Genomic DNA, 25,678 nt, shown 5'->3' on the forward strand with positions numbered 1-25,678 from the left:
ATTATCTGGCATCTTATCTTCACTTCTTTGACTATAAAGCTGAGCAGCAGTGTTACCGCCACAACTTAAAGATGTACACATTTTCTCCACTTCAGGATGTAAAACATTTCTTTCTTTCACCATGGTCCCTGTGTGCTTTCCTAATAGCAACCATTCTTCATCCAACTTTTTAATGTTGCATTCCAGCTGTAAGTTTGCTTTTAAATATTTCTCAAGATCCTGGTTGAGAATCTGATTTTCCTCAGTGAGCATCGCCACTATCTTTGACAACATTTCACATTTCCTGACCAGGTCACTCGGACAGGTTCCAGTCGAGCTCTTCTCTTGCTTTGCTTGTTCAATCTCATTCAGAAATCTTTTCTTCATAGTTGATTTTTCCATTTTAACTTCATTAACCTCTTTCTGCAGAGACTTGCTAGTAGTGACAGAATTCTGCAGGGACATTTCCAGTTTGTAGTTTTCATCTTTGACTTCCTGCACAAGTTGAAAAAGCATCAGATTCTTTGTCCTCATGACGGCATACTTTGCTTTCATACATTGAAGTTCACAACTAGCTTTTTCTAGCTCGTTTTTCAAGAACGTTACCTCCTTCATTAATCCATTTACACTTTGATTCAGCTTCTGATTCTCGAACTGCAATGCATTCACATTAACGGCCTCTATTGCTTCTTTTGTTTTCTCTAACTGCAGAACTGTTTCTTTTGCACTGATGACAGCAAGTAGGTTTTCTTTTTCCTCCATCATCTTATCTACTAGTCTCTCGATGCTTTCCTTTTCAATGATTAGCTGCTGTCTATCTGCTTCAAGTGCTTGGTTTTGATTCTGGAGATCCTCGTGCTTGTTAAATAACGTTTTGAACTCTTCAACACAAGCCTTCCTTTGCTCCTCCATTTCAGTGAACTGAACCTGACGTGTTCTTCTTTCTTCTTCTAATAGAGAAACTTTGCTTTCATATTCAGTGTTTTCCTGCAGAACAGAATCAAAATTTATTGTGTGTTCTTTAGCTGTTGATTGAACATCTAATTTCTCATTCTCAAACCTCAGTACGTTTAACATATTATTGCTATATTCTGAAGTTTGTAATAAAGGAAACAGCGAGGCACGTTCATCTGCAAGAGCTTTAACCTCCTCATTCTTTTTCTCCTCTACCAGTTGCATTGTCTTGTGCATCTTATAAAGGTATTCCTTTTGTTTCTCCATATGGCAAATAAAGCTGGGTCTTTCTGAAATCTTGGACAACAATGTTAATTCATTATTTGAACTGCTCTCGGGTTTTTCCTGACGAGTAGTGAAATCATTTATTTTCTCTTCCTTCTGATTCTTAAGGTTGTTCTGAATCACAGTTTTATTTTCTGTTGTGGTCCAGTGGTTGATATGATACGGACCAATGGAACCACTTCCTTTTTTTAGTTCCCTGTGAAGATCTAGATTAGATTCCTCCAATGAAACCATAGCATTCTGTAACCTATTCACCATAGTTTCCAGTTCTAAAATCTTCTCAAACTTATTATCTGCTTCTATTTCTGCATTTAAATTGTCAATGGAAAGAGATAGCTTTTGAGGGGCTTGGGTAGACACCTCCCCAGTTGCTTTCTTTGTAATGTTAGCAGCATTTCGAAGGCGCTGAAGTTCACAACCAAGGATCAGCTTCCACTTCTGTGACCCTTCCAGTTGCAGCCTCATCTGCTCACTGGCAATACAAATTTTCTCTAATATTGCCCAATTTTCATCATTATATTGTAGCAAAAGCACATCACTTCTAGCCTGACCAGCCACAGCTCGTTTAGTAGGAGACGAGTTTAAATTTGAGATGGATGACAATGGTGCAGAATAGTATGCAGAACTTGAACCTCGAATGTGAAAAGATGCTTTGTAATCAGTTCGATTGCCTGTGCGCTGAAGAGATGTGTTTCCTAATGGAAGTTCTTTAAGTAAGCTTACTGGCATCAGAGTTACCAAAATGTCTTCTGTAGTTTGTAGAAGTGAATTGTTGTTTTGAATTAAACCTTTATTCATTTCATCGACAAATGCATGAACACCATGCAACAGACTAGTCTTATCAGTTTGATCCTCCGAATTGCGACCTTGAGAAGAAATTCCATCTAGGCTGTTTCTAGCCTAAAATATAACAAAATTCACTTCAAAATTTCCTTCCAAACATACAATCCTCAACAGTAGTTATCTTTAACTAAACTCAGAAGATTATGGGCAAACAACCTTTCAATAGTTAGGATTGCAATGCTTGTTCTGGAAAATGTGATTTGGTAAAATATAGCTGCTACAAACTACCAATCATGTTTTGGTTATTTGGATTATTCTGGCCACATTTAACGGTTTATAATCATTCCAGTTTATTATACTATTGACTTCCATTTAGACCAATCCCCAAACTTGAGCCTTTCCCCCAGGAGATAAAAAACAACTCGTATATGGTTAAAATGTGACCGATATGTGGGTTAGTACAATATCTCAAAAGATTTTTTTTAGAGGAAGCAAAGACGAATACACAATAGAAACTAAAAAATTCATAAAAATGCTCCTGGCATCGAACAGTTCTCGCAGTGAGCATCAGCTGGGGAATCTCAGGTCTGCAGGGTCAGATTTCCTGTCCTTTAGTTTAAATGGACAGAAAATCAGATACAGTGGGTCTGTGATCCCTCAGCCAGCATTCCCAGTGAGGCCATTCTGTGCCAGCTCGACCAGCCAGGGAATCAGCCTTTAATCTCAATATCCTGCACTTCCAGTGAACTGTTGCATCAGGATTTTGGAATTGCAATGGAATTTTTTTGGAATCTCCTCCTTGGGCTGGAGGAATAAAACTTAATTATAAATTTAAGATTAAAAAAATGCGTTAACTCAACTGAGCACCTGATTCATCTGATCATGGGGTGTGTGAGCAAGAAAATAACAGTAATTGGAAATAAAAGGAGAAATAGCTACTAGAATAGCCAGCAAGTTTTTGCAGTGAGTAGCTGAGCCAAGCGGACTAGGAAGCTCCCAGATTTGATCTTCAGTCTGTGTGCTAATTTAGCTGATCTCAATCAGGGTAATAGTAGAGGTGCTACAGGTGACCTTAGTGTAACAGAATCAGGGAGGAGACATCAGCCAGGGTTCCTGTTTTTGTTTTCTGGGAGAAAGTATGCATGTTTGGCAGGTGAGGACAAGATTTAACTTGACTGTGATGCCCCTCACATAAATATCCCCCACAAGGTTCACACATCAATAATAACTATTTGGGCTAAGTACCAAAGGGTGAATGGTGGCCATGTAAGTTTACCCCAACCAGGAGTCAATACCTTCAGGATAGGAGGATAAAAATTGGTGAGAAAAAAAAGGTGGAGTGATATGTACCACCTTGAGTGAGGTCAACGTTAGTCATTAGTGGGAGGGGAAAACATTTATAGAGCACAAATGTGCAGCACTGCAAATTTAATGGAACTTTGGCTAATTATCAATGAGATGGTGACTTGCTTTTTATCTAAATACTACACCTTCAACAGCTGAGGATTTTCAACAGTACTGGCGAGAGACTGCTGCAATGGACTGAATTGATGGCTGCTTGCATCCAAATTACTCCTGTTGAATATCTCATTAATTTCAGATTGAACCTGAAGCACAGAAAATTTAATGTAAAGGCTAAGTGTTGATGAGGAAAGTCATTCTACATGTACAATCACTGTTAAATACTTACTCATAAAATACATCTCTGATGAAAATGCATCTTCATTCATAGCATCCCTTCATGACCTGTAAATGGTCATATTTCTTCAGTTTGAGCAACTGTGATGATTGAGCAATATCATGTGGTGGAATCCCTTTCAGTAGTCTGCCCCACAGAATGGAGGTCAATTGTGGATGAGTTTTGTGATTTGTTTGATGTTTCTGCTGAGTATTAGCTGAGACTTGGTAGAAACTTTAACCTCCTTCCCCCCCGTCTCCTGTGCCCCGTGTTCCAGGAAAATCTCTTCAACTTGTGCTGGTTCCCTAAGTTCAAATACAATGCTTGATTACCCCATGACCCTGGCCATGCTGAAGCTCCACTTCTCTCTCCTCCTTTAAGACGCTCCTTAAAGCCTATCTCTCACCTGTCATATGTCTCCTTCTTTAGCTCAGTGTCAATTTTTGTCTGATTACACTCTTGTGAAGCACCTTGGGATGTTTTACTACGTTACAGGCGCAATATAAATGTAAGTTGTTGTTGAGTTCCCGGGAGTCAAAATAATGGACAGGAAAAAAAGATGTTCCCTTATCTACAAGTAAGTTTTCACAAGGTTTAGTCTTCATTTTGATGGGAAGGCAAAGGAAAATGAAAGAAAAGAAAAAACCTCAAAAAATAGAAGTATATTTTCTCTCCAATTTTCTCTCCTTTTCTCCCATCCATCCCCTGGTGACCTATGTTGGGCACCAACTGCCCTTCAATACCTCACCCAAGTAGTCATTGTTCATATGTAAGTTTAGCCTGCCAGTGATGGTAGGCTATTGGACTGGAGTTTGGGGTTGGGGTGGCGGGGGCAGCAGGAGGAAGTCACAGCCAAGCCTAATCCTGCCCTTCACCAATGTCGACTCACACTTACCTTCCAGTAGGAGTCATACAAACATATGAATTAAGAGCAGGAGCAGGCCATTCGGCCCCTCGAGCCTGCTCTGCCATTTGATAAGATCATGGCTGATCTGATTGCGACCTCAACCCTACTTTCCTGTCTACCTACTATAACCTTTGACTCCCTTGTCACAGAAAGGTGATAAGGAACCAAAATTCTGACTCGCTTTCCAAAACCTGAGGAACATTACGGTCTATTGTAGCACCCCGAAAGTGAAATAAAAACCATTTTTTGTACTTTCCTTGTGATTTTTATGCAGAGCAATGGTTTTTATACTCTTCACTATACTTTCCACAGTGTGATCTGCCAAGTGCATGTACACAAAAAAAACCCAAAGAAGTACAGGAAAAGTAAAGGAAAAGAAAATAGTTTGATAATGATCTCCAAGCACAGTAACTAACAGTCGGCATTCAGATAATCACTAATTGGCTAGAAATTCCTCCATGCATTACATTTATCCCACAGCCATGTATCCACTATGATTTTGCCTGTGTGATTGATGTAACACCAGTATGATTTTTGAGGCAAATATCTTAGTGAGGCTGCCCACATAACAGTGATTTACAGACAGCTTAATAAGCAAAGACATTTATCACATTGAATACTGGTCATGGCCCACGCATACTGAGGGATGAAAAATATCTTTTATTTTCCAGCCTCATATGAGATGTTAAGATAATTATCAGTAATGTAGAAAAATGGCATTGCAATTCACAGTTGTATCTAGCCCAAACTCAAACTTATTCCAGAATCAGCTCTTTTAACCTGTGTATCAATTTCTTGACGTATTTCATGGATTATTTGTAAAGGTATTGGTGTGCATTCTTGCATAGAAGACTAGAAATTTGGGTCAATGTTTTGGGGTTGAAAGGAGAGGTTGTCTAATATATGAGTCATTGTGGTGGATGGTCCTGTAGCTCACTCTGGGAATCACATTGACTTGCTCCTGTCCTAGTCCTGTTCTCCTGTCTATCCTTGATTCACTGGCTCCCAATCTTCCATTTATGCCTCTTCAGCTTGCAGTATCCCGCTCCCCTCTCCATGGTTCCTGACCACCTGCTCTCAGGCTTCCAGTTTCCCACGCCCCTCTCTCTGGCTCCTGACCACCTGCTCTCTTCTCTCAAGCTTCCAATATCCTGCTCCCCTCTCCCTGGCTCCTGACCACCTGCTCTCTTCTCTCAGGCTGCTACTCTCCTGTTCCCTGTCTACATGCAGCAATGGCAGTTCATGGAACAGTCAAAGTGCATTAAATTGAACTAACTGCACTCGGGAGAGCTGTGGTGACTGTTGGGATATCTTATATGTGGGTCGTAGACTTTATTTTTACGGTTTTTGTTTGGTTGGAAAGTAGTGGAGTGCCATTTAATAAGTGTAGGCTAACAGAGCTAAAAAGGCAGAGATGGAGGAAAAGAGAAATTAGTTAAGTGTGTTTAAAAGTTCAGTGGGAAAAAGCCCACAATATACATTTCAGTGTGGAAGGTACAGCATCAGTGAACTTTAGAGACCTTTGAATTGTTAAAATCCATCCATCTTGAGTGTTTTGAACTGTACTGTTGTAGGATATGCAGCATCATAGTTTCTCAAATCCATGGTGAATCTACCCCAAGTGTCCTTGAAAGCTTTTTATCTCTATTTTTAACCTTATGAAAATGAAGCTGACCACGTTCTCAATGAGTTCGAAGAACAGGGATTGCTTACCAAGCTGGCATTGTGTAAGGTCTGCTGGCGGAGGGTTTCAAATGATTCAAGCTGCCGCTGCAGTGCCTAAATTTTTTAAAGAAATGTTCCATAATTGTAGTAAAACAGCATCTTTGTAATATTGGAACCAAATAGAGTTATATTAGATGACAGACATGCATAGACCACCAATGGTGTTTTTCTCCAATCTGTTTACAAGCTCAATGGCCCAGAAATTACAGTGTGTGAACGACGCACGCCGTTATTAATGTGCAAGTAGGCCAGAAACTTGTGGCAAGGAAGAGATACCCTGTGAATTGTGAATCACCACAATTTGCTGGCCGATTTGCTCCACAGTTAGTTTCATGAAAACGGCATCTCGCCCTTAACCTTCCAGTGATTTTCATGAATTTGCTGCATTTGCACATTAATTGCCCATTAAACTCGCCACAGAAAGTTAAGTCTAGTAATTAACAGCGTAAGTGCTCTTTTAACAATATGATAATTGTTAATGACGCCAATCTACCTCTCTTGCCCAGAAAATGAACAATTAAAGCTGTGGAGTCTCATTTTTTCAGGTTATAAATTGTTGTTGGAGGTTTTAAAAATGTCAAATTGACATTTCTTTTAGCAATTCTTACTTTGCCTGTCTACCTCTTTTTTCTCTCTCTTAACCCAATCTTTCTTTCCCTCTCTTTATTTCTCTTTTTGTACCTGATTTGACATTGAATTCACCCACTCTAATTCACCCTCCTCCTCAACCTTCCTCTGTTTGGTTAAGGAGATACACTGTCCGTTCTGTTGTTCACTAAGGTCCCAGATGCACCGTTGCCCTCACTGCACTGTTATCAGCTTGCACTTCCAGCAACGTTGCGGTCAAAATTTTTTAAAACCTAAATGTGCACGAACAAGTCTAACTAACAGACGCCCCACTCCAGCAAAATCTTTGCCATGACAGTGCTGGAGCTATATTACAATCTTATCTATGTTCCAACCAACTCTGCTGGCTCATGCAGAGTTACTTTCTTCGGGCTGTTTTCTCTCTTCTTTCCAGGTCCTTCTTCGTCTGGTTGGATTGATCTTTCTTCACCCGAGTCCCTTGCTCATTCTCGTCCCTCTATTTATTGATAATTGTAAGGAATCTTACAACACCAGGTTATAGTCCAACAGTTTTATTTGAAAATCACAAGCTTGCAGAGATTATCTCCTTCGTCAGGTGAGTGAGTGAAAGGTTCTCAAATTGCATATCTTATATTAGGCTGGGACACGATCACACCATCAAAGGTGTCATTGGTGTTCAGACAGGTTAGCCACGGACAAAGGAGGAGCCATCGTCATACAGAACAGAACGGACTATTGCAAAGAAGCATACCGACAACTGGACAACCAGAAACACTAGACAGTTACCCACAGATCCGACCAAAGAACACACCCACCAGCTCAACAAACTGATCAAGACCTTCGATCTAGACCTTCAAAGCATCCTACGTGCTCTCATCCCACGTACTCCCCGCGTGGGAGACTTCTACTGCCTCCCAAAGATACACAAAGCCAACACACCCGGACGTCCTATCCTATCAGGCAACGAAACCCTGTGTGAGAACCTCTCTGGATACGTCGAGGGCATCCTGAAACCCATCGTACAGGGAACCCCCAGCTTCTGTCGCGACACTACAGACTTCCTACAAAAACTCAGCACCCACGGACCAGTTGAACCAGGAACACTTCTCACCACAATGGATATCTCGGCACTCTACACCAGTATCCCCCACGATGACGACATAGCTGCAACAGCCTCAGTACTCAACACCAACAGCCAATCTCCAGGCGCCATCCTACAACTCATCCGCTTCATCCTGGATCACAATGTCTTCACCTTTGATAACCAGTTCTTTACCCAAACACACGGAACAGCCATGGGGACCAAATTCACACCCCAATACGCCAACATTTTCATGCACAAGTTCGAGCACAACTTCTTCACTGCACAGGACGTCCAACCAACGCTATACACCAGATACATCGACAACATTTTCTTCCTATAGACCCACGGCGAAGAATCACTGAAGAGACTACACGATAACATCAACAAGTTCCCAAGTTCCATCCCACCATCAAACTCACCATCGACTACTCCTCAGAATCGGTTTCTTTCTTGGACACACAAATCTCCATCAAAGACGGGCACCTCAGCACCTCGCTCTACCGCAAGCCCACGGACAACCTCACGATGCTCCACTTTTCCAGCTTCCACCCTAACCACGTCAAAGAGGCCATCCCCTATGGACAGGCCCTTCAAATACACAGGATCTGCTCAGACGAGGAGGAACGCGATGGACACCTACAGACGCTGTAAGACGCCCTCGTAAGAATGGGATATGACGCTCGGCTTGTCGATCGACAGTTCCGACGGGCCACAGTGAAGAATCGCATAGACCTCCTCAGAAGACAAACACGGGACGCAACCAACAGAGTACCCTTCGTCGTCCAGTACTTCCCCGGAGCGGAGAAACTACGCCATGTTCTCCGCAGCCTTCAACATGTCATCGATGACGACGAACACCTCGCTAAGGCCATCCCCACGCCTCCACTACTCGCCTTCAAACAGCCACGCAACCTCAAACAGACCATCGTTCGCAGCAAATTTCCCAGCTTTCAGGAGAACAGCGTCCACGACACCACACAACCCTGCCACGGCAACCTCTGCAAGACATGCCAGATCATCGACACAGATACCACCATCACATGAGAGGACACCACCCACCAGGTACATGGTTCATACTCCTGTGACTCGAGCAGAAATTGATAGCCAAGTTCCGCACCCATGAGGACGGCCTCAACCGGGATCTTGGGTTCATGTCACGCTACACGTAATCCCACCAGCAGGAAAAAAAAAGTTATCTGTTTTTAATACAACTGGACATTCTCTCTCTCTCTCTCTCTCTCTCTGCCTTTCGGGTCTCTTTCTCTCTCTGGCTTTGTAATCTGACCCATTGTGTATTCAGTATACTGGGATGTACTGTTTTCCGTGGCTAACCTGTCTGAACACCAACGGCACCTTTGATTGGTGTGATCGTGTCCCAGCCTAATATAAGATATGTGATTTGAGAACCTTTCACTCACTCACCTGACGAAGGAGATAATCTCCGAAAGCTTGTGATTTTCAAATAAAACTGTTGGACTATAACCTGGTGTTGTAAGATTCCTTACATTTGTCCACCCCAGTCCATCACCGGCATCTCCACATCATATTTATTGATACCTGGAGGAACTTAATTCAATTATGGAGGGCGCCTTTTGTTATCCTATATTGAAGGATCATTACAGTAAGTTTTTATTGATGCCTTAAAAGCCCTGGTTTTTTAAGCTGTTTTTCAGGTTCTATTTTTAGCATCAAAAACTGAGAGAAAATAAGGGGACGGGGGGGGGGGGGGGGTGGGGGGAATGAAGTTCTTCTGATGTATGGTATATGCGAATATTTCTTCTCTTTGGAAAATAATCTTTTGCTTATGTACATTAAGGAGGTAAAACAGAGTGACTATGAACTTAAACTGAAGGAAGAAAATAGTCTATGTAACTTGTAACTTACTTTTAAAGCTGTCTCTGGATTAAATTGCATTTCTGTTATTTCAGAGGAGTTTTCTGTATAATAAAAATATGGGAAATAAGTCACCAGTAAACACAATACACTTAAATTGTAAGGCTACAGTAATATTGTTGGAAAAAAAATCTGCCAAATTACTAATGAACACCTGAACTGTACCAGAGAAATTATGATAAACAGGTCAGTCAGCAGTACTAAACCAATTTGTCGGGTATCCTCAGTTATGTGGTACAGCAAAGGCAGAGCTCATTATTATTATTATATTCATAAGTTCCTGATCATCTAATAAAGCTTTCTGTATGGGCAGAATTTGGATGTACCCAGACCAGATTCAAAAGCTGCAACAATTGCAAGATGAGACAGAAAGAAAATCTCCAAATATAATGTTACATTTATAATATAATACACTACCTATTACAAATACTTAGCACAGTTAAACAATGACTCTTGCATACATTACTTGGTGCTAAAACATTTGGTCAGTTTTGTCCACTTAATCTGTTTATGTCTCTTTCGAATTTCCTGCTTCCATCTACACAACTTATTTTGCCTCGTAATTTAATGTAATCTGAAAACTTGGATATACAACTCTCTATTCTTTCACCCAAATCATTGATATAGACGGTGAAAAGCTAAGTCCCTAGTGCAGATCCCTGGGGAATACCACTTATCACATCCTGCCAATCAGAGTACATTCCCTTTATCCCTAATCTATGTTTCCTATCTCCCAACCAATTACTAACCCATGTCACAAGGTTACCTCCAATTCCGAGCGCTCTCATTTTGCTATAATCTCTTATGCGGAACCTTATCAAGTGCCTTCCGGAAGTCCATATAGACAACATCCACAGACACTCCGATGTACACCATGCTAGTGACCTCCCGAAAAAATTTAACGAGATTAGTTAGACACCTACCCTTCACAAATCCATACTGACTCTCTTTGATCAGCTCATTCTTGTTCAAATACTCAGTCAGTCTCTCCTTGATGGAATGCTGGCCTTTATATCTAGAGAACTAGAGCACAAGGGGGGCAGAAGTTATGCTGCAGATATGCAAAACCCTGGTTAGACCGCATCTGGAGTACTGTGAGCAGTTCTGGGCACCGCACCTTCGGAAAGACATATTGGCTTTGGAGGGAATGCAGCGTAGGTTTACTAGAATGATACCCGGACTTCAAGGGTTAAGTTACGAGGAGAGATTACACAAATTGGGGTTGTATTCTCTTGAGTTTCGAAGGTTAAGGGGTGATCTGATCGAAGTTTATAAGATATTAAGGGGAACGGAAAGGGTGGATAGAGAGAAACTATTTCCACTGTTTGGGGATTCTAGGAGCAGGGGGCACAGTCTAAAAATTAGAGCGAGACCTTTCAGGAGCGAGTTTAGAAAACATTTCTACACATAAAGGGTGGTAGAAGTTTAGAACTCTCTTCTGCAAACGGCAATTGATACTAGCTCAATTGCTAAATTTAAATCTGAGATAGATAGCTTTTTGGCAATCAAAGGTATTAAGGGATATGGGCCAAAGGCAGGTATATGGAGCAGGCACGAGGGGCTGAATGGCTTACTCCTGTTCCTATGTTCCTATGATGGTAGATTTCAGCAACTTCTCCATAACTGATGTTAAACTGTGTAATTACCTGGAATCTCCCTCCCTCCCTACTGAAATAATGGAGTGATAATTTTCCAAGCCAAAGGCATAATTCCCGAATCTAGAGAGCTTTGGAAAATTATTACTAATTTGCAATTTCCCCACCTTTTTTTTTAATACCCTAAAGTGGAAACCATCAGGTCCTGGAGATTTGTCTATATTGGGCCCGATGTTAGCAGGGCTGCGGGTTCTCGGCGGGGGGGCTATCGGGCGCGTGGGTAACGAGCCCGGTGAAATTAGTCTGCTTCCCGCGCGATCGTAGCAGACAATCCACTAATTGGATCCACTTACTTGCTCCTCCGGGTTCCCCACTGCTGATCTGTGCGTCGGGCGGGCTGCGCATGCGCAGTAAGATCTGTCAGTTGGAGGAGCTCTATTTAAAGGGGCAGTCCTCCACTGACAGATGCTGCAACAAATAGCAAAAATTACAGCATGGAGCAGCCCAGGGGGAAGGCTGCTCCCAGTTTAATGATGCCTCACTCCAGGTATCAATACATGGGGTGAGGAGGAGGGGGAGGACAGAGATCTTCCTCCCGGCAGGCGGGAGGAAGCGGCCTGCCTCTGCCACCAGGAAGGCCTGGCTCGAGGTGGCAAAGGAGGTCACCACCGCAACCAACATATCGCCCACCTGCATACAGTGCAGGAGGCACTCCAATGACCTCAGTAGGTCAGCCAAAGTGAGTACACGTAGACTTTCCCCTACACTCCGTCTGCCACATCACTGCCCCCACCCCACATCTCCTTCAGCACTGCCAACACTACTCTGTCACATCACCCCTCATACCCACTCAAACCTCATCCTCATCTTACCTGCACCTACTCACCTCGCCAGTACTCATCCCGCCACTACCACTCAACCCAATCCTCATACAATCTCATGGCTCTATCTCATACTCACCCTCTCGTGCATCTCTTTCACGGCCAGCCTCACTCAACCTGCCACTACCTGTGCTGCAGCCACAGGGCATGCATCAGATATGTGCAGTAGGCAGTGTAAGGCAAACGTGTCGTGAGCATGAAGGGGATGCACAAGGGTGTTTGAGGGTTTGTCACGGGTGTTACTTATATTGAATTTCTGACCAACTCACATTACATATTATATTGGCACCACTACTGCCATGTCTTCGCGAATCCTGTCTGGTTTGTGCAATAATGCCCTCTCCTGAGGATCACTATGAGGACCCACAACTGATGCCACCCATTGTGTCACTGCAGAGTGGGTGTAGGTGTATTTGCAGGGCTCTTTTGCGCAGACGACTGAGAGACATCGGCGATGTCCCCGGTTGCACCCTGGAAGGATGCGGAGGAGAAGTTGTTGAGGGCAGTGGTGACTTTGACAGCGACAGGTAAGAAGATGGTGCTCAGGCCAGCCAGGAGCAGCTCGGCATGAAAGAGGCTGCAGATCTCCACGACTACATGTCAGGTGACTCTGAGCCTCCGTGTGCACTGCTGCTCAGAGAGGTCCAGGAGGCTGAGCCTCGGTCTGTGGACCCTGTGGCGAGGGTAGTGCCCTCTGCGACGCATCTCTCTCTGCGGTAGCCCTCCCTCCTGCTGTACAGGTGGATGTGTCACAGCACTCTGTTGTGGAGCTCCACCTGTCAGAGGTGGACGGCGTGGATGGCGAGGCTGGTGAGGCTGGTGATGCTGTTCGCCCTCCGAGGAGGTCATGACTGCAGCTACGGCGGCCCCCATCCGCAAGATGTACATCTGAGGGGGTCCGCAAGGTAGGTACATGTCTCCGGACCCCGGGGTAAGTATGCAGGTTGGTGACTTTGACTGTCAGGAGGAGGGTGGTGGAGGCCAAACCTTGTCCCAAGTGACAGAGTGGCCTCCTGCAATGGGTGAGGGTCTCCCCCCCCCCCCCACCTGTCAAATGGACCTTTGCTGCTGCCACAGGCTGACAGCTGCAACACGTCCATTTGACCTGGGAGTGTTTCCCCCAGTGTAGGAAACTGTCCCAGTTTGCTCTAAAATCCCACCCCTCCTCACATAATCCCTTAATCAGGTTTGTTAATGACCTGAAATACCAAGGTAAATACTCTCAAGTGGCATCCCGCTGGCTTTAATTGCCTGCGGGATTCCCACCAGCGGGGGCTGCGCGCGCACGCCGGCGCGTCAGCGGGGAACCCGGAAGTGCGCGGGTTCGAGGCGGGCTCCGGTCCTGTGCCGGGCTTCTCCGATTTTCGGAGCCCCCCCGCCAGGAATGCACCCAATAATGGGTGCTAAAATGACGCCCATTAAGTCCCATTATTTTCTTCATGGCTATTTAAAAAATAATCTGATATTAAATCCAATAAGTGCCTTGACTTTCTTTTAGGCTCCCTTGTATCGCTGGTATTTTATCCTCTTTCTCTATTTTGAAAATGGATACAAAGTATTCATTTAACAAGTCTACCATTTGCTTATTATCCATTATAGTATCACCTGCATTTGTCTTTAATGGGCCCACATTCCCCCTTACCACTCTCTTTCTCAATAAATTTATAAAAACTTTTACTGTTACCTTGATATCTCTTGCAAGTTCTTGTTCAATCTCCCTCTTTGCACCTCTTATTACTTTCTTTGTATCCTTTTGTTGTTTTTTTATATAACTCTTCCAGTCTGCTGGATTTTCATTTTTCATTGCATTTCTGCAAGCCTTTTCTTTTAGCTTAATACTGTCTCTTTGTTTGTTGACCATTGTTGCTTAAATGTACACGTGGAACTTTTGCCTTTTAGGAGTAAGTGCTGATTTGGTATTATACCAAAAACTTCCTTGAAAACTTCCCACTGCTTGTTTGTAGGTTTACCCATACTTAAGAAAAGACATACTTGCTCTCGAGGCAGTACAAAGAAGGTTCACTCGGCTAATCCCGGGGATGAGGGGATGGACTTATGATGAGAGGTTGAGTAGATTGGGACTCTACTCATTGGAGTTCAGAAGAATGAGAGGCAATCTTATTGAAACATATAAGATTGTGAAGGGGCTTGATCGGGTGGATGCAGTAAGGATGTTCCCAAGGATGGGTGAAACTAGAACTAGGGGGCATAATCTTAGAATAAGGGGCTGCTCTTTCAAAATTGAGATGAGGAGAAACTTCTTCACTCAGAGGGTAGCAGGTCTGTGGAATTTGCTGCCCCAGGAAGCTGTGGAAGCTACATCATTAAATAAATTTAAAACAGAAATAGACAGTTTCCTAGAAGTAAAGGGAATTAGGGGTTACGGGGAGCGGGCAGGAAATTAGACATGAAGCTGAGTTCGGATCGGTCAAGGCCCTGTGGGTGGCGGGGCGGGCCCAGGGGCTGAGTGGCCGGGTCCTGCTCCTACTTCTTGTGTTCTTTAGATTTGAGGTTAGGATCAGATCAGCCATGATCTTATTGAATGGCGGAGCAGGCTCGAGGGGCCGATTGGCCTACTCTTGCTCCTATTTCTTATGTTCTTATGTTCTTATTAGCAGCTCATCCTAGTTTACTGTGGTTAATTTATTTCTCATCCCTTCAAAGTTTGCTTTACTTAAATTAAAAATCTTGGTTTGTGGCTGTTGCTTCTCCCTCTCAAACCTAAGATCAAATTCAATCATGTTATGGTCACTATTCACAAGATGTTCCCTTACAGTCAGAACATTAACCAATTCTGATTCATTACTCATCACTAAATCTACTACGGCCGTATAACTCGTCAGTTCTAAAACATATTGTTCCATAAAATCGTTCCAAGTACATTCCAGAAATTCATTGCCTTTACTACTTGAGCTATTCTGCTTATAACCGCATTGTTGCTTCCCTGATTTCCATATTTATACATTACCCCACTACATCACTACTATCAGGAGGCCTGTCGACAACTCCCACCAGAGTCTTGCATCCTTTACAGTTTCTTAGTTCTACCCATATTGTTTCCAATGCCTGTTCACCCTTACCAATGTCATTTCTTTCCACTGCTATGATTGTGTATTTTATCAATATTGTTACTCCTCCTCCTTTTCCAATTTCCCTGTCCTTTCTGAAGCTCCTATCTCATTCACAAGGGATAGCACTTTTAAATAAATGCGAAGACCACTAACATGCAATGCACAGTTTCTGGAGCATACATTGATTTAAAACTTATTTGGGGTAATTTTCACTTTTGGTGGGGACAGAAAACAGCAGTAGCAGATTATCCGCCCGGTATACACCTAGCCCAATTTTTCTTTCCATTGAGAGCATTGAATAAGTCTTCTTCTCTCCTCCATATGTCAAGGGGCATCAGTGTACTCTGATAAGGCCGCAACGGAATTCTTGTCTGCTCAGTATCCCCCCCAGTAGAGTGGCTTTGGGCCACACTATTGATGCACTCTTATAGGCATGGGCCACTCACCTTGACCATGCAAAGCACCCCATTCCCACAATTTTAAATGGGTTCCAGGGCCACAGACATCAGTGCACTTTTGGACTACCCTGCCACATTTCTGCCAGTGGAACAGGTCCATTGGAATTTTGGGGCCATAAACTAGAGCCCCTCACATTTTCTCTTGTACCTCCTCAACAGTTCCAGGATATGGAAATTCTGAGCTGGATGCTCTGTGAATAATTCTGACAATTATTTTGCGTAATATTATCAAATGAGTCTTCAAATGTTCATATCAAATTCATCTGTCCACCATTATAAAGCATTAACAATTTTTAATATAAGTGGGTTAATGCATCTATTTAAATGGTGGATAGAAGAATTTGATATGACCCCTTTAAATGTTTGTACAGTAATATTATACAGTGTAATCTCCAAGCTTTAGTAATGTTTCCTTACATTATAGATTCCTGTGCTAAAATCATCAGGTCCAGTATTTGTCCAGTTTTCATTTGTGACGACTGATATGGAACATATTTGTTATTTCCTGATTCCACTATAATATTTTTACCTGATTTTATCCCTTAATCTTAGACTGCTGACAGTTCAAAAAAATCCTAGCGCCCCCCATCCCCCGCCTTTCCTCTCAAGCTGGCAATTTAAAAAAATGTTTTCAGCTCATCAAACTTGCTACAATTCTCAAAACAAAATGCAAGACACAGAACATATTAATATAGGAGCAAGAAAGGGCCATTCAATGTATTCACGTTGCTCAGTTATTGAGCTCCTTCTTCAGGACCTGAACTGACTTTCTTTTCCTGCTCCAAATCCATTTTCCTTTGTTCTTTCCAAAACCAACCAATTCCCTTTCGAATACTTTGACACACCAGGTGGTAGCCTGCTCCATAAGTGGGGAGCAACCAAGTCATAGATGTGCCAGAATTTTCTTCAGCTCAACATTGGCAAGACTGAAGCTATCTTATTCAGCTCCTGTCACAAACTTTGCATCTCAGTTGCTAATCCCATCTTCTTTCCTGGCTTCTCACTCAGGTCAATCTGATGATGTGTAATTTTGGTATCCTGTTTGACCCTGAGCGATGAAAATCAGGGATGCACAAGAGGCCAGAATTGGAGGAGCACAGAGATCTCGGAGGGTTGTGGGGCTGGAGGAGGTTACAGGGATAGAGAGGGGCAAGGCCATGGAGAGATTTGAAATCAAGGATGAGAATTTTAAAATCGAGACATTCCTAGACTGGGAGCCGATGTAGGTCAGCGAGCACAGGGGTGATGGATGAACGGGATTTGATGTGAGTTAGGATACGGGCAGCAGAGTTTTGGATTGGACAATTTTTTGCTGTGATGTATTACTCCATCTTGGCCATTAAAGTCCTTTTTTAAAAAAATATTCAATTAGGCTTCAATAACTTGTACATTAGTAGTCAAAATAATTAGTGTCTTGTGTGTCTGTTTGGACTATGTTTCTCCCCCTGAGATGAAAATAAACGTTAATTAGAAATCCTTTTGTAAAGACATTTTGTGAATTCTTTTGAAAAGTGTTACTTTTGCAAAATTCAAATTAGTTGCTTTTTCCACGCTTGTTTGAAGACACCTTTTTGTTAATCTTCTGTTCATTCATTTCAAGTATTGGGCCACTATGACATAATTAAGGTGGCTGTCCCCACACACTGGTGTCGGTCACTTCAGTGGTTCAACAAAAATGATTCAACATGATGTAATTACATCTGTCTAACAGTAACATTATCCCGGTAGGTCAGCGGGCACTGGGGTGACGGATGATGTAACTTAGAGCAAGTTAGGATACGGGCAGCAGAGTTTTGGATGAGCTCAAGTTTACAGAGGGTGCAAGGTGGGAGTGGGCCCGGCCAGGAGAGCATTACATCCTAAATAGCTGAACCATGAAGAGAGCTTTGTTTTAAGAGGAGCTTAGGTTGTACACTGTTTTAAGACATTGACAGCTATGTGACAAGTAGACAAAGATGTGATGTCAATTGTTGTCAGGTGTCAAAAGCAAATGGACCATAGGATGGCCAGGAGACTTTTCACACCTTGCCTACTTAAGTGTTAGAAATTGCCTAGCCATTAAAGAATTAATTTGACCATCAAATGAGCCTGCTTTAACATTAATGTAAAGACAGACATAATTAAGAAGAGCACTGTGGTCTCCAGTTCCCTGTTTTGCACCGCCTATACCATATGTGGAAACATCTCGTGGATAATTTTCCATCACTCAGTCAAAAGTTGCTGAAAAGAACTACAATGATTTTGGATTCTCATTTTTTTGTCTTGAAACAGTTTATGTATTGTGTAAGTCAAGTATTGTACTGCTAGTTTCTGGCCAATGTCTAAGTGTTTCTATGCAATTATCTGACGACTAGATTTAGCCTGAACAAGATGGTGGGCAGTGGGCTTTTTACTGACTTTTGGAGTATACAGGAGAGCACAGTGGGCATTCCACATGGTCTCTGATGCAATATATCATAACTAAGGGATAATTGTTAGTCCTGTGACATGTTATCCCACCTTGTAGTGACACAGCCCATTTACTGGCTTGTGCTAATAAACCATCTGGATCGCAGTGTTTTTTTAACGGTCATAACATTGCACTCAAGCCACGGGTTCACAGCCCGGCCCATCATGGGACCTAAATGTAAACGGGAAAACACCTCCCACTCAGAGACCTCTAGCGTAGCGTGACATTTGATGCCCAACATGGGGCTCAAGATGGCTGAAAATTACTTATAACTCCTAGCTGACCACTAATAGTCCAATAGAACTATCTCCCCATAGTAGTTGGGGAAAGCGTGCTTAAATAGCTCAGTAAGTATCATCAGCTGAAATAATAAATAGAGAGACACCATGAAAATGGCTGAAAGAGGAGATGAAAGTGATAAAATTGACCTTATTAAGCAGGTAACTGGAGAAAGATGGACGACTAAACTCCTAGCGGAAAAAATAGTTCCTAGAAAAGGGAAAAGTAAGTTAAGAATAACCTTTGGTAAAAGTGTCGGGAGTTAAAAAGGCTACAAAGAGAGCCCGAGGTGTAGTTGGGATTGAAAAACATAATGAGGAAACGGACTAGTACACCACTGCGCAGAGCACAGATATCGATGAGGGGGAGGCACTGTGCAGACGACCAATAGGGAATCTACCAAGAGACAGCCTCCATAAGTAACCCCCTAAATAGCCAGACTACCCAAAAGGGCAGAAGCAATGACCCGAAATAAAGCCCTAGAGATAGCTGAAAACTCGAGGAAACTGACTCTTATTTATGTACAACATGCCTACAATACACTGCTCGAAATTTGGGCACAGAATGGATGGTGTGACCATCGCTGGAGGCCTTTGGTACATTAAGCTTCTGGTCAATGATGTCGTCCCAAGATGTTGCAGGTGGGGGTCCTCCGCAATATTGGTGCCATGGAAGGTGAAGGAGAGATGGATGGGCCAGATGGTCGTTGCCTGGCACTTATGTAGTGCAAATGTTACCTGCTACTTGTCAGCTCAAGTCTGGATGTTGTCCAGGTCCTGGTGTAGGCTGTCATGGGCTGCTTCATTATCGAAGTAGTTGTGAATGGAGCTGAACACTGGAATTGTCAGCGAGCAGCCCCACTCCTGATTTTTGGAGGAAAGGCCACTGATGAAGAAGCTGAAGATGGTTGGGCTGAGAACGCTTCCTTGAGTAACTCGTGCAGCAATTGTTAATCTATGCTTGTTTGGAATGAGCATGCTGATCTAAGGTGCAAAAAACCTGAATCACATCCTTTCCCACACTATCGTTCCCTATTTCTAATGAGAATCAGTTTATTTTCACTCATCCATCTTTGTAACTTAGTTATTTAAAACCTGCAAAACTTTTGTTGCACTCCTCTGTACCCTCACTGCCTATGTTTCTTAAAATAAATTGGCTGAAAACCTACCTGTTGGCCTCGAGCTGAGCATTGTATCCTGTGCCAGTTTAGAATGTATTTTTAAATAAGATTCTGCAGGTCAAGAAGAGCCAATTAGAAAACACTAATTATGGGGGTGGCTAACTAGAATTTTGAGGAAGGTGGAGGAGGGGCTAGTCTGAGTGACATAAGTGGGAGCCAATCAAGTGAGTCACAGGAGTTAACACTCTCAATTAGTCAACTCTCTTCGAGGAACACTTGGTGACGGACAAAACATGGAAAGTTCCATAGTTCCCTCTTGTGGAAGGATGGCTTTCAGTGCAAGTTTCAGCAACAGTTTCAGAAAATCACATTAATGGCCCTGAAATTGCTTTCAAAGTAACGGTGAGCTGAACAGCGTTCACCGTTATTAATGGCGAAATTGAAGAGCAAGTTCTGGCAACCGCACATGCGCAGTCAAACATGTAAATCTGGAACTTGCTCCTCCTGGATCGCTGGTGATGTGAGAGCTCTGCGGATTGTCAGCTCGCCTGCAGGCTCTCCATGGAAATTAATGGAGGAGCGTGAAATTGCTGCTGGAACGTGGTTAGTGCCCACTAAAATAGACTAAAAAAGGTACGCTCAAATGTATCAGGTCTAAACTACGTTTTAACAGTGTGGTAATTTTTAAAAATTCGTTCACGGGATGTGGGCGTCGCTGGCGAGGCCAGCATTTATTGCCCATCCCTAATTGCCCTTGAGAAGGTGGTGGTGAGACGCCTTCTTGAACCGCTGCAGTCCGTGTGGTGACGGTTCTCCCACAGTGCTGTTAGGAAGGGAGTTCCAGGATTTTGACCCAGCGACAATGAAGGAACAGCGATATATTTCCAAGTCGGGATGGTGTGTGACTTGGAGGGGAACGTGCAGGTAGTGTTGTTCCCATGTGCCTGCTGCTCTTGTCCTTCTAGGTGGTAGAGGTCGCGGGTTTGAGAGGTGCTGTCGAAGAAGCCTTGGCAAGTTGCTGCAGTGCATCCTGTGGATGGTACACACTGCAGCCACAGTGCGCCGGTGGTGAAGGGAGTGAATGTTTAGGGTGGTGGATGGGGTGCCAATCAAGCGGGCTGCTTTATCTTGGATGGTGTCGAGCTTCTTGAGTGTTGTTGGAGCTGCACTCATCCAAGCAAGTGGAGAGTATTCCATCACACTCCTGACTTGTGCCTTGTAGATGGTGGAAAGGCTTTGGGGAGTCAGGAGGTGAGTCACTCGCTGCAGAATACCCAGCCTCTGACCTGCTCTTGTAGCCACAGTATTTATATGGCTGGTCCAGTTAAGTTTCTGGTCAATGGTGACCCCCAGGATGTTGATCGTGGGGGATTCAGCGATGGTAATACCGTTGAATGTCAAGGGGAGGTGGTTAGACTCTCTCTTGTTGGAGATAGTCATTGCCTGGCACTTATCTGGCGCAAATGTTACTTGCCACTTATGAGCCCAAGCCTGGATGTTGTCCAGGTCTTGCTGCATGCGGGCTCGGACTGCTTCATTATTTGAGGGGTTGCGAATGGAACTGAACACTGTGCAGTCATCAGCGAACATCCCCATTTCTGACCTTATGATGGAGGGTCATTGATGAAGCAGCTGAAGATGGTTGGGCCTAGGACACTGCCCTGAGGATCTCCTGCAGCAATGTCCTGGGGCTGAGATGATTGGCCTCCAACAACCACTACCATCTTCCTTTGTGCTAGGTATGACTCCAGCCACTGGAGAGTTTTCCCCCTGATTCCCATTGACTTCAATTTTACTAGGGCTCCTTGGTGCCACACTCGGTCAAATGCTGCCTTGATGTCAAGGGCAGTCACTCTCACCTCACCTCTGGAATTCAGCTCTTTTGTCCATGTTTGGACCAAGGCTGTAATGAGGTCTGGAGCCGAGTGGTCCTGGCGTGAACCCAAACTGAGCATCGGTGAGTAGGTTATTGGTGAGTAAGTGCCGCTTGATAGCACTGTCGACGACACCTTCCATCACTTTGCTGATGATTGAGAGTAGACTGATGGGGCGGTAATTGGCCGGATTGGATTTGTCCTGCTTTTTGTGGACAGGACATACCTGGGCAATTTTCCACATTGTCGGGTAGATGCCAGTGTTGTCGCTGTACTGGAACAGCTTGTCTGGAGGCGCAGCTAGTTCTGGAGCACAAGTCTTCAGCACTACAGCTGGGATGTTGTCGGGGCCCATAGCCTTTGCTGTATCCAGTGCACTCAGCCGTATCTTGATATCACGTGGAGTGAATCGAATTGGCCGAAGACTGGCTTCCGTGATGGTGGGGATATCGGGAGGAGGCCGAGATGGATCATCCACTCGGCACTTTTGGCTGAAGATGGTTGCAAACGCTTCAGTCTTGTCTTTTGCACTCACGTGCTGGACTCCGCCGTCATTGAGGATGGGGATGTTTGCAGAGCCTCCTCCTGTTAGTTGTTTAATTGTCCACCACCATTCACGACTGGATGTGGCAGGACTGCAGAGCTTTGATGTGATCCGTTGGTTGTGGAATCGCTTAGCCCTGTCTATAGCATCTTGCTTCCGCTGTTTAGCATGCATGTAGTCCTGAGTTGTAGCTTCACCAGGTTGGCACCTCATTTTTAGGTACGCCTGGTGCTGCTCCTGGCATGCTCTTCTACACTCCTCATTGAGCCAGGGTTGATCCCCTGGCTTGTTGGTAATGGTAGAATGAGGAATATGCCGGGCCATGAGGTTACAGATTGTGCTGGAATACAATTCTGCTGCTGATGGATGCCCAGTTTTGAGCTGCTGGATCTGTTCTGAATCTATCCCATTTAGCACGGTGGTAGTGCCACACAACACGTTGGATGGTGTCCTCAGTGCGAAGACGGGACTTCATCTCCACGAGGACTGTGCGGTGGTCACTCCTACCAATACTGTCATGGACAGATGCATTTGCGACAGGTAGATTGGTGAGGACGAGGTCAAGTAAGTTTTTCCCTCGTGTTGGTTCGCTCACCACCTGCCGCAGGCCCAGTCTAGCAGCTATGTCCTTCAGGACTCGGCCAGCTGTGGTGCTACCGAGCTACTCTTGGTGATGGACATTGAAGTCCCCCACCCAGAGTACATTTTGTGCCCTTGCTACCCTCAGTGCTTCCTCCAAGTGGTGTTCAACATGGAGGAGGACTGATTCATCAGCTGAGGGAGGACGGTCGGTGGTAATCAGCAGGAGGTTTCCTTGCCCATGTTTGACCTGATGCCATGAGGTCCAGAGTCAATGTTGAGGACTCCCAGGGCTACTCCCTCCTGACTGTATATCACTGTATACCTTTGGTGGGTCTGTCCTGCCGGTGGGACAGGACATACCCAGGGATGGTGATGGAAGAGTCTGGGATGTTAGCTGAAAGGTATGATTCTGTGAGTATGGCTCTGTCAGGCTGTTCTTGACTAGTCTGTGGGACAGCTCTCCCAATTTTGGCACAAGTCCCCAGATGTTAGTAAGGAGGACCTTGCAGGGTCGACTGGGCTTGGTTTGCCATTGTCGTGTGCGGTGCCTGGTGGTCCTTCCGGTTTTATTCTTATTATGACTTTTCGTAGCGAGATTTTACAACTGAGTGGCTTGCTAGGCCATTTCAGAGGGCAATTATGAATCAACCACATTGCTGTGGGTCTGGAGTCACATATAGGCCAGACCGGGTAAGGACGGCAGGTTTCCTTCCCTAAAGGACATTAGTGAACCAGATGGGTTTTTTACGACAATCTGGTAGTTTCATGGCCATCATTACTGATACTAGTATTTTAATTCCAGATTTTATTTAATTAATTGAATTTAAATTCGCCAGCTGCTGTGGCGGGATTTGAACTCATGACTCTGGGCTCTGGATTACTAGTCCAGTAAAATAACCACTATGCTACCGTACCCGTCTTAATGACTATCAAACAACCTCGTTGGCACTGAAAATTAAATTTTGAAAGTGTGGAGTCTCATTCGTTGAGATTTTAATAGTTGTTGGACATTTAAAAAAAATAATTTAACATTTTTTATTTTTTTACTTTTTCTTTCTGTCTCTTTTATCGTGGATAAGTTAGTATGTAAGGAGCAGCGATCGCGGGTCGTTCACCACCCACAGCAATTTCCAGCCCATTATAAATGAGATAAAAGGGTGGTAAATTTAACTTTTGCAATAAATATATGAAATATGTTGGTTTAGCTACTCCTTGAAAATTTAAGTATTGTATGATTATTACTCATGAGGTGGAAGTTTGCCTGGAGTAGGTTCAATGGAATCAACAGGGAATAAAACATTTGCCCAGAATTTGCTGGAGCGGGGGCATCGCATGGCGTGCGCAGTGAGTTGGAGTTTTTTTTCCTCACCCTTCAGCTCAAATTATATTTGCACCGCCAATTGCTGAAAGTGCGAGCTGATAATGGAGCATCTGGGACCTTGGTGAACGGCAGGACCAATAGTCTATCTCCTTAACCAATGAGATTTAAGGATTGAGAAAGAAACAGGAATGTCGGAGAAGGAAATAGGGTGAATTGGCATCAAATTGGATACAGAAAGAGAAATAAAGAGAGGGAAAGAAAGTTTGGATTAAGAGAGAGAGAAAAGAGACAAAGGAAAAGTAAGAAAAATTTTTAAGTATCTCTAAGAACAATTTACTACCTGTAGGAATGAGGCTCCACAGTTTAAATTGTTCCCTTTCTGGGGCTGGAGAGGTTGACTGACATTGTAGGAACAAAAATCTCCTCATTAAAAAAGTACTTACGCTGTTAAGTAGCAGCCCTAACTTTCTGCGGCGTATTTAATTGGCGATTAATGCACAAATGCAGAAATTTCATGAAATTCACAGGAAGATTGAGGGCGAGCTGCCATTTTTGTGAAGCTAATGGCGGAGCGGCGCAAATCGTCTAGCAACTTGTGGCAATTCACAATTCATGGGGTATCTCTTGCTCACCATAAGTTGTTGGACGCTTTACACATTAATAACAGTGAGCACCATTGAATTCGCCGTTATTTTGGCTGCAAGATCTGGGCCAATAACTTACTTCTTTCATATACACCACTGGGTGAAGGGTTAGCTTCTGACTATGGTAGAAAAGTGTACTAGGTAGGCTAAATACGGCTATCTGGTCTTTGAGCAAGGTAAATTGGTAGGGCATAAGATGAAGTGAATATGGCAGAAAATGATGTGGTGTCCCGCAGGGATCTGTACTGGGACCACTGTTGTTTACCATTTATGTAAATGATTTGGACTCAGGAATTGGTGGTATAGTGTTGAGACTGCACCAAAATACAGGAAGACATAAACAAGCCTGTAGAGAGGGCGGATAAACGCAAAATGAAATTCTATATTGCGAAGTGTGAGGTGGTTCATTTTGGTTGGCGGCATAAGGAGGTCACTTATTCCTTGGAAGGTAAGAAATTAAATGGGGTAGAGGAGCAAAGAGTCTGGGAATGTGGATACATGTTTCGAAAAGTAAAATTCAAGTTGATAAGGCTATAAAGAGTGCAAAGTAGTGGGGTTCATTTCCAGAGGAACAGAATGCAAAAAAAGGGAGGTAATGTTAAAATTATATGGAACCTTGGTTAGACCACACTTGCAGCACTGTGCACAGTTCTGGACTCCATACTACAAAAAAGATATTGAAGCACTGGAGAAAGTGCAGAAAAGATTTATAAGGATGATACCGTAATTGAGAGGATGCAGGGAAGATTGAGCTGGTTGGGGCTTTTTTCTCTGGAAAATAGATTAAGGGTAGACCTGATAGAGGTCTTTAAAATTATGAAGGGGTTCGGTTTGGCGGACGTGGAGAAACTGTATTCTAGTTGTGGGTGAGTCCAGAACAAGGGGGCATAAATATAAGATGGACACTATCAGATCAAATAAAGTTTGGAGGAGTTTCTTTACACTGAAAGTGGTGAGATTGTGGAATTCGCTGCCACATTGAGT

General features: G+C 43.7%; 1 protein-coding gene across 1 annotated transcript; it reads right to left on the reverse strand.

The window, feature by feature from the left end:
* Positions 1–19: 19 nt before the first annotated feature.
* LOC137320402 (coiled-coil domain-containing protein 110-like) lies at positions 20–14,213 on the reverse strand. Its single transcript, XM_067982103.1, has 6 exons — positions 14,037–14,213; positions 10,800–10,899; positions 9,868–9,920; positions 6,300–6,365; positions 121–2,118; positions 20–31 (listed from the first exon to the last, which is right to left on the reverse strand). The coding sequence occupies exons 1-6, from the start codon at positions 14,211–14,213 to the stop codon at positions 20–22; spliced, it is 2,406 nt and encodes an 801-aa protein (XP_067838204.1).
* Between the last annotated feature and the right edge of the window lie 11,465 nt (positions 14,214–25,678).

Source organism: Heptranchias perlo, chromosome 4 (genome assembly GCF_035084215.1).
Source record: "Heptranchias perlo isolate sHepPer1 chromosome 4, sHepPer1.hap1, whole genome shotgun sequence".
Taxonomy (NCBI): Eukaryota; Metazoa; Chordata; class Chondrichthyes; order Hexanchiformes; family Hexanchidae; genus Heptranchias; species Heptranchias perlo.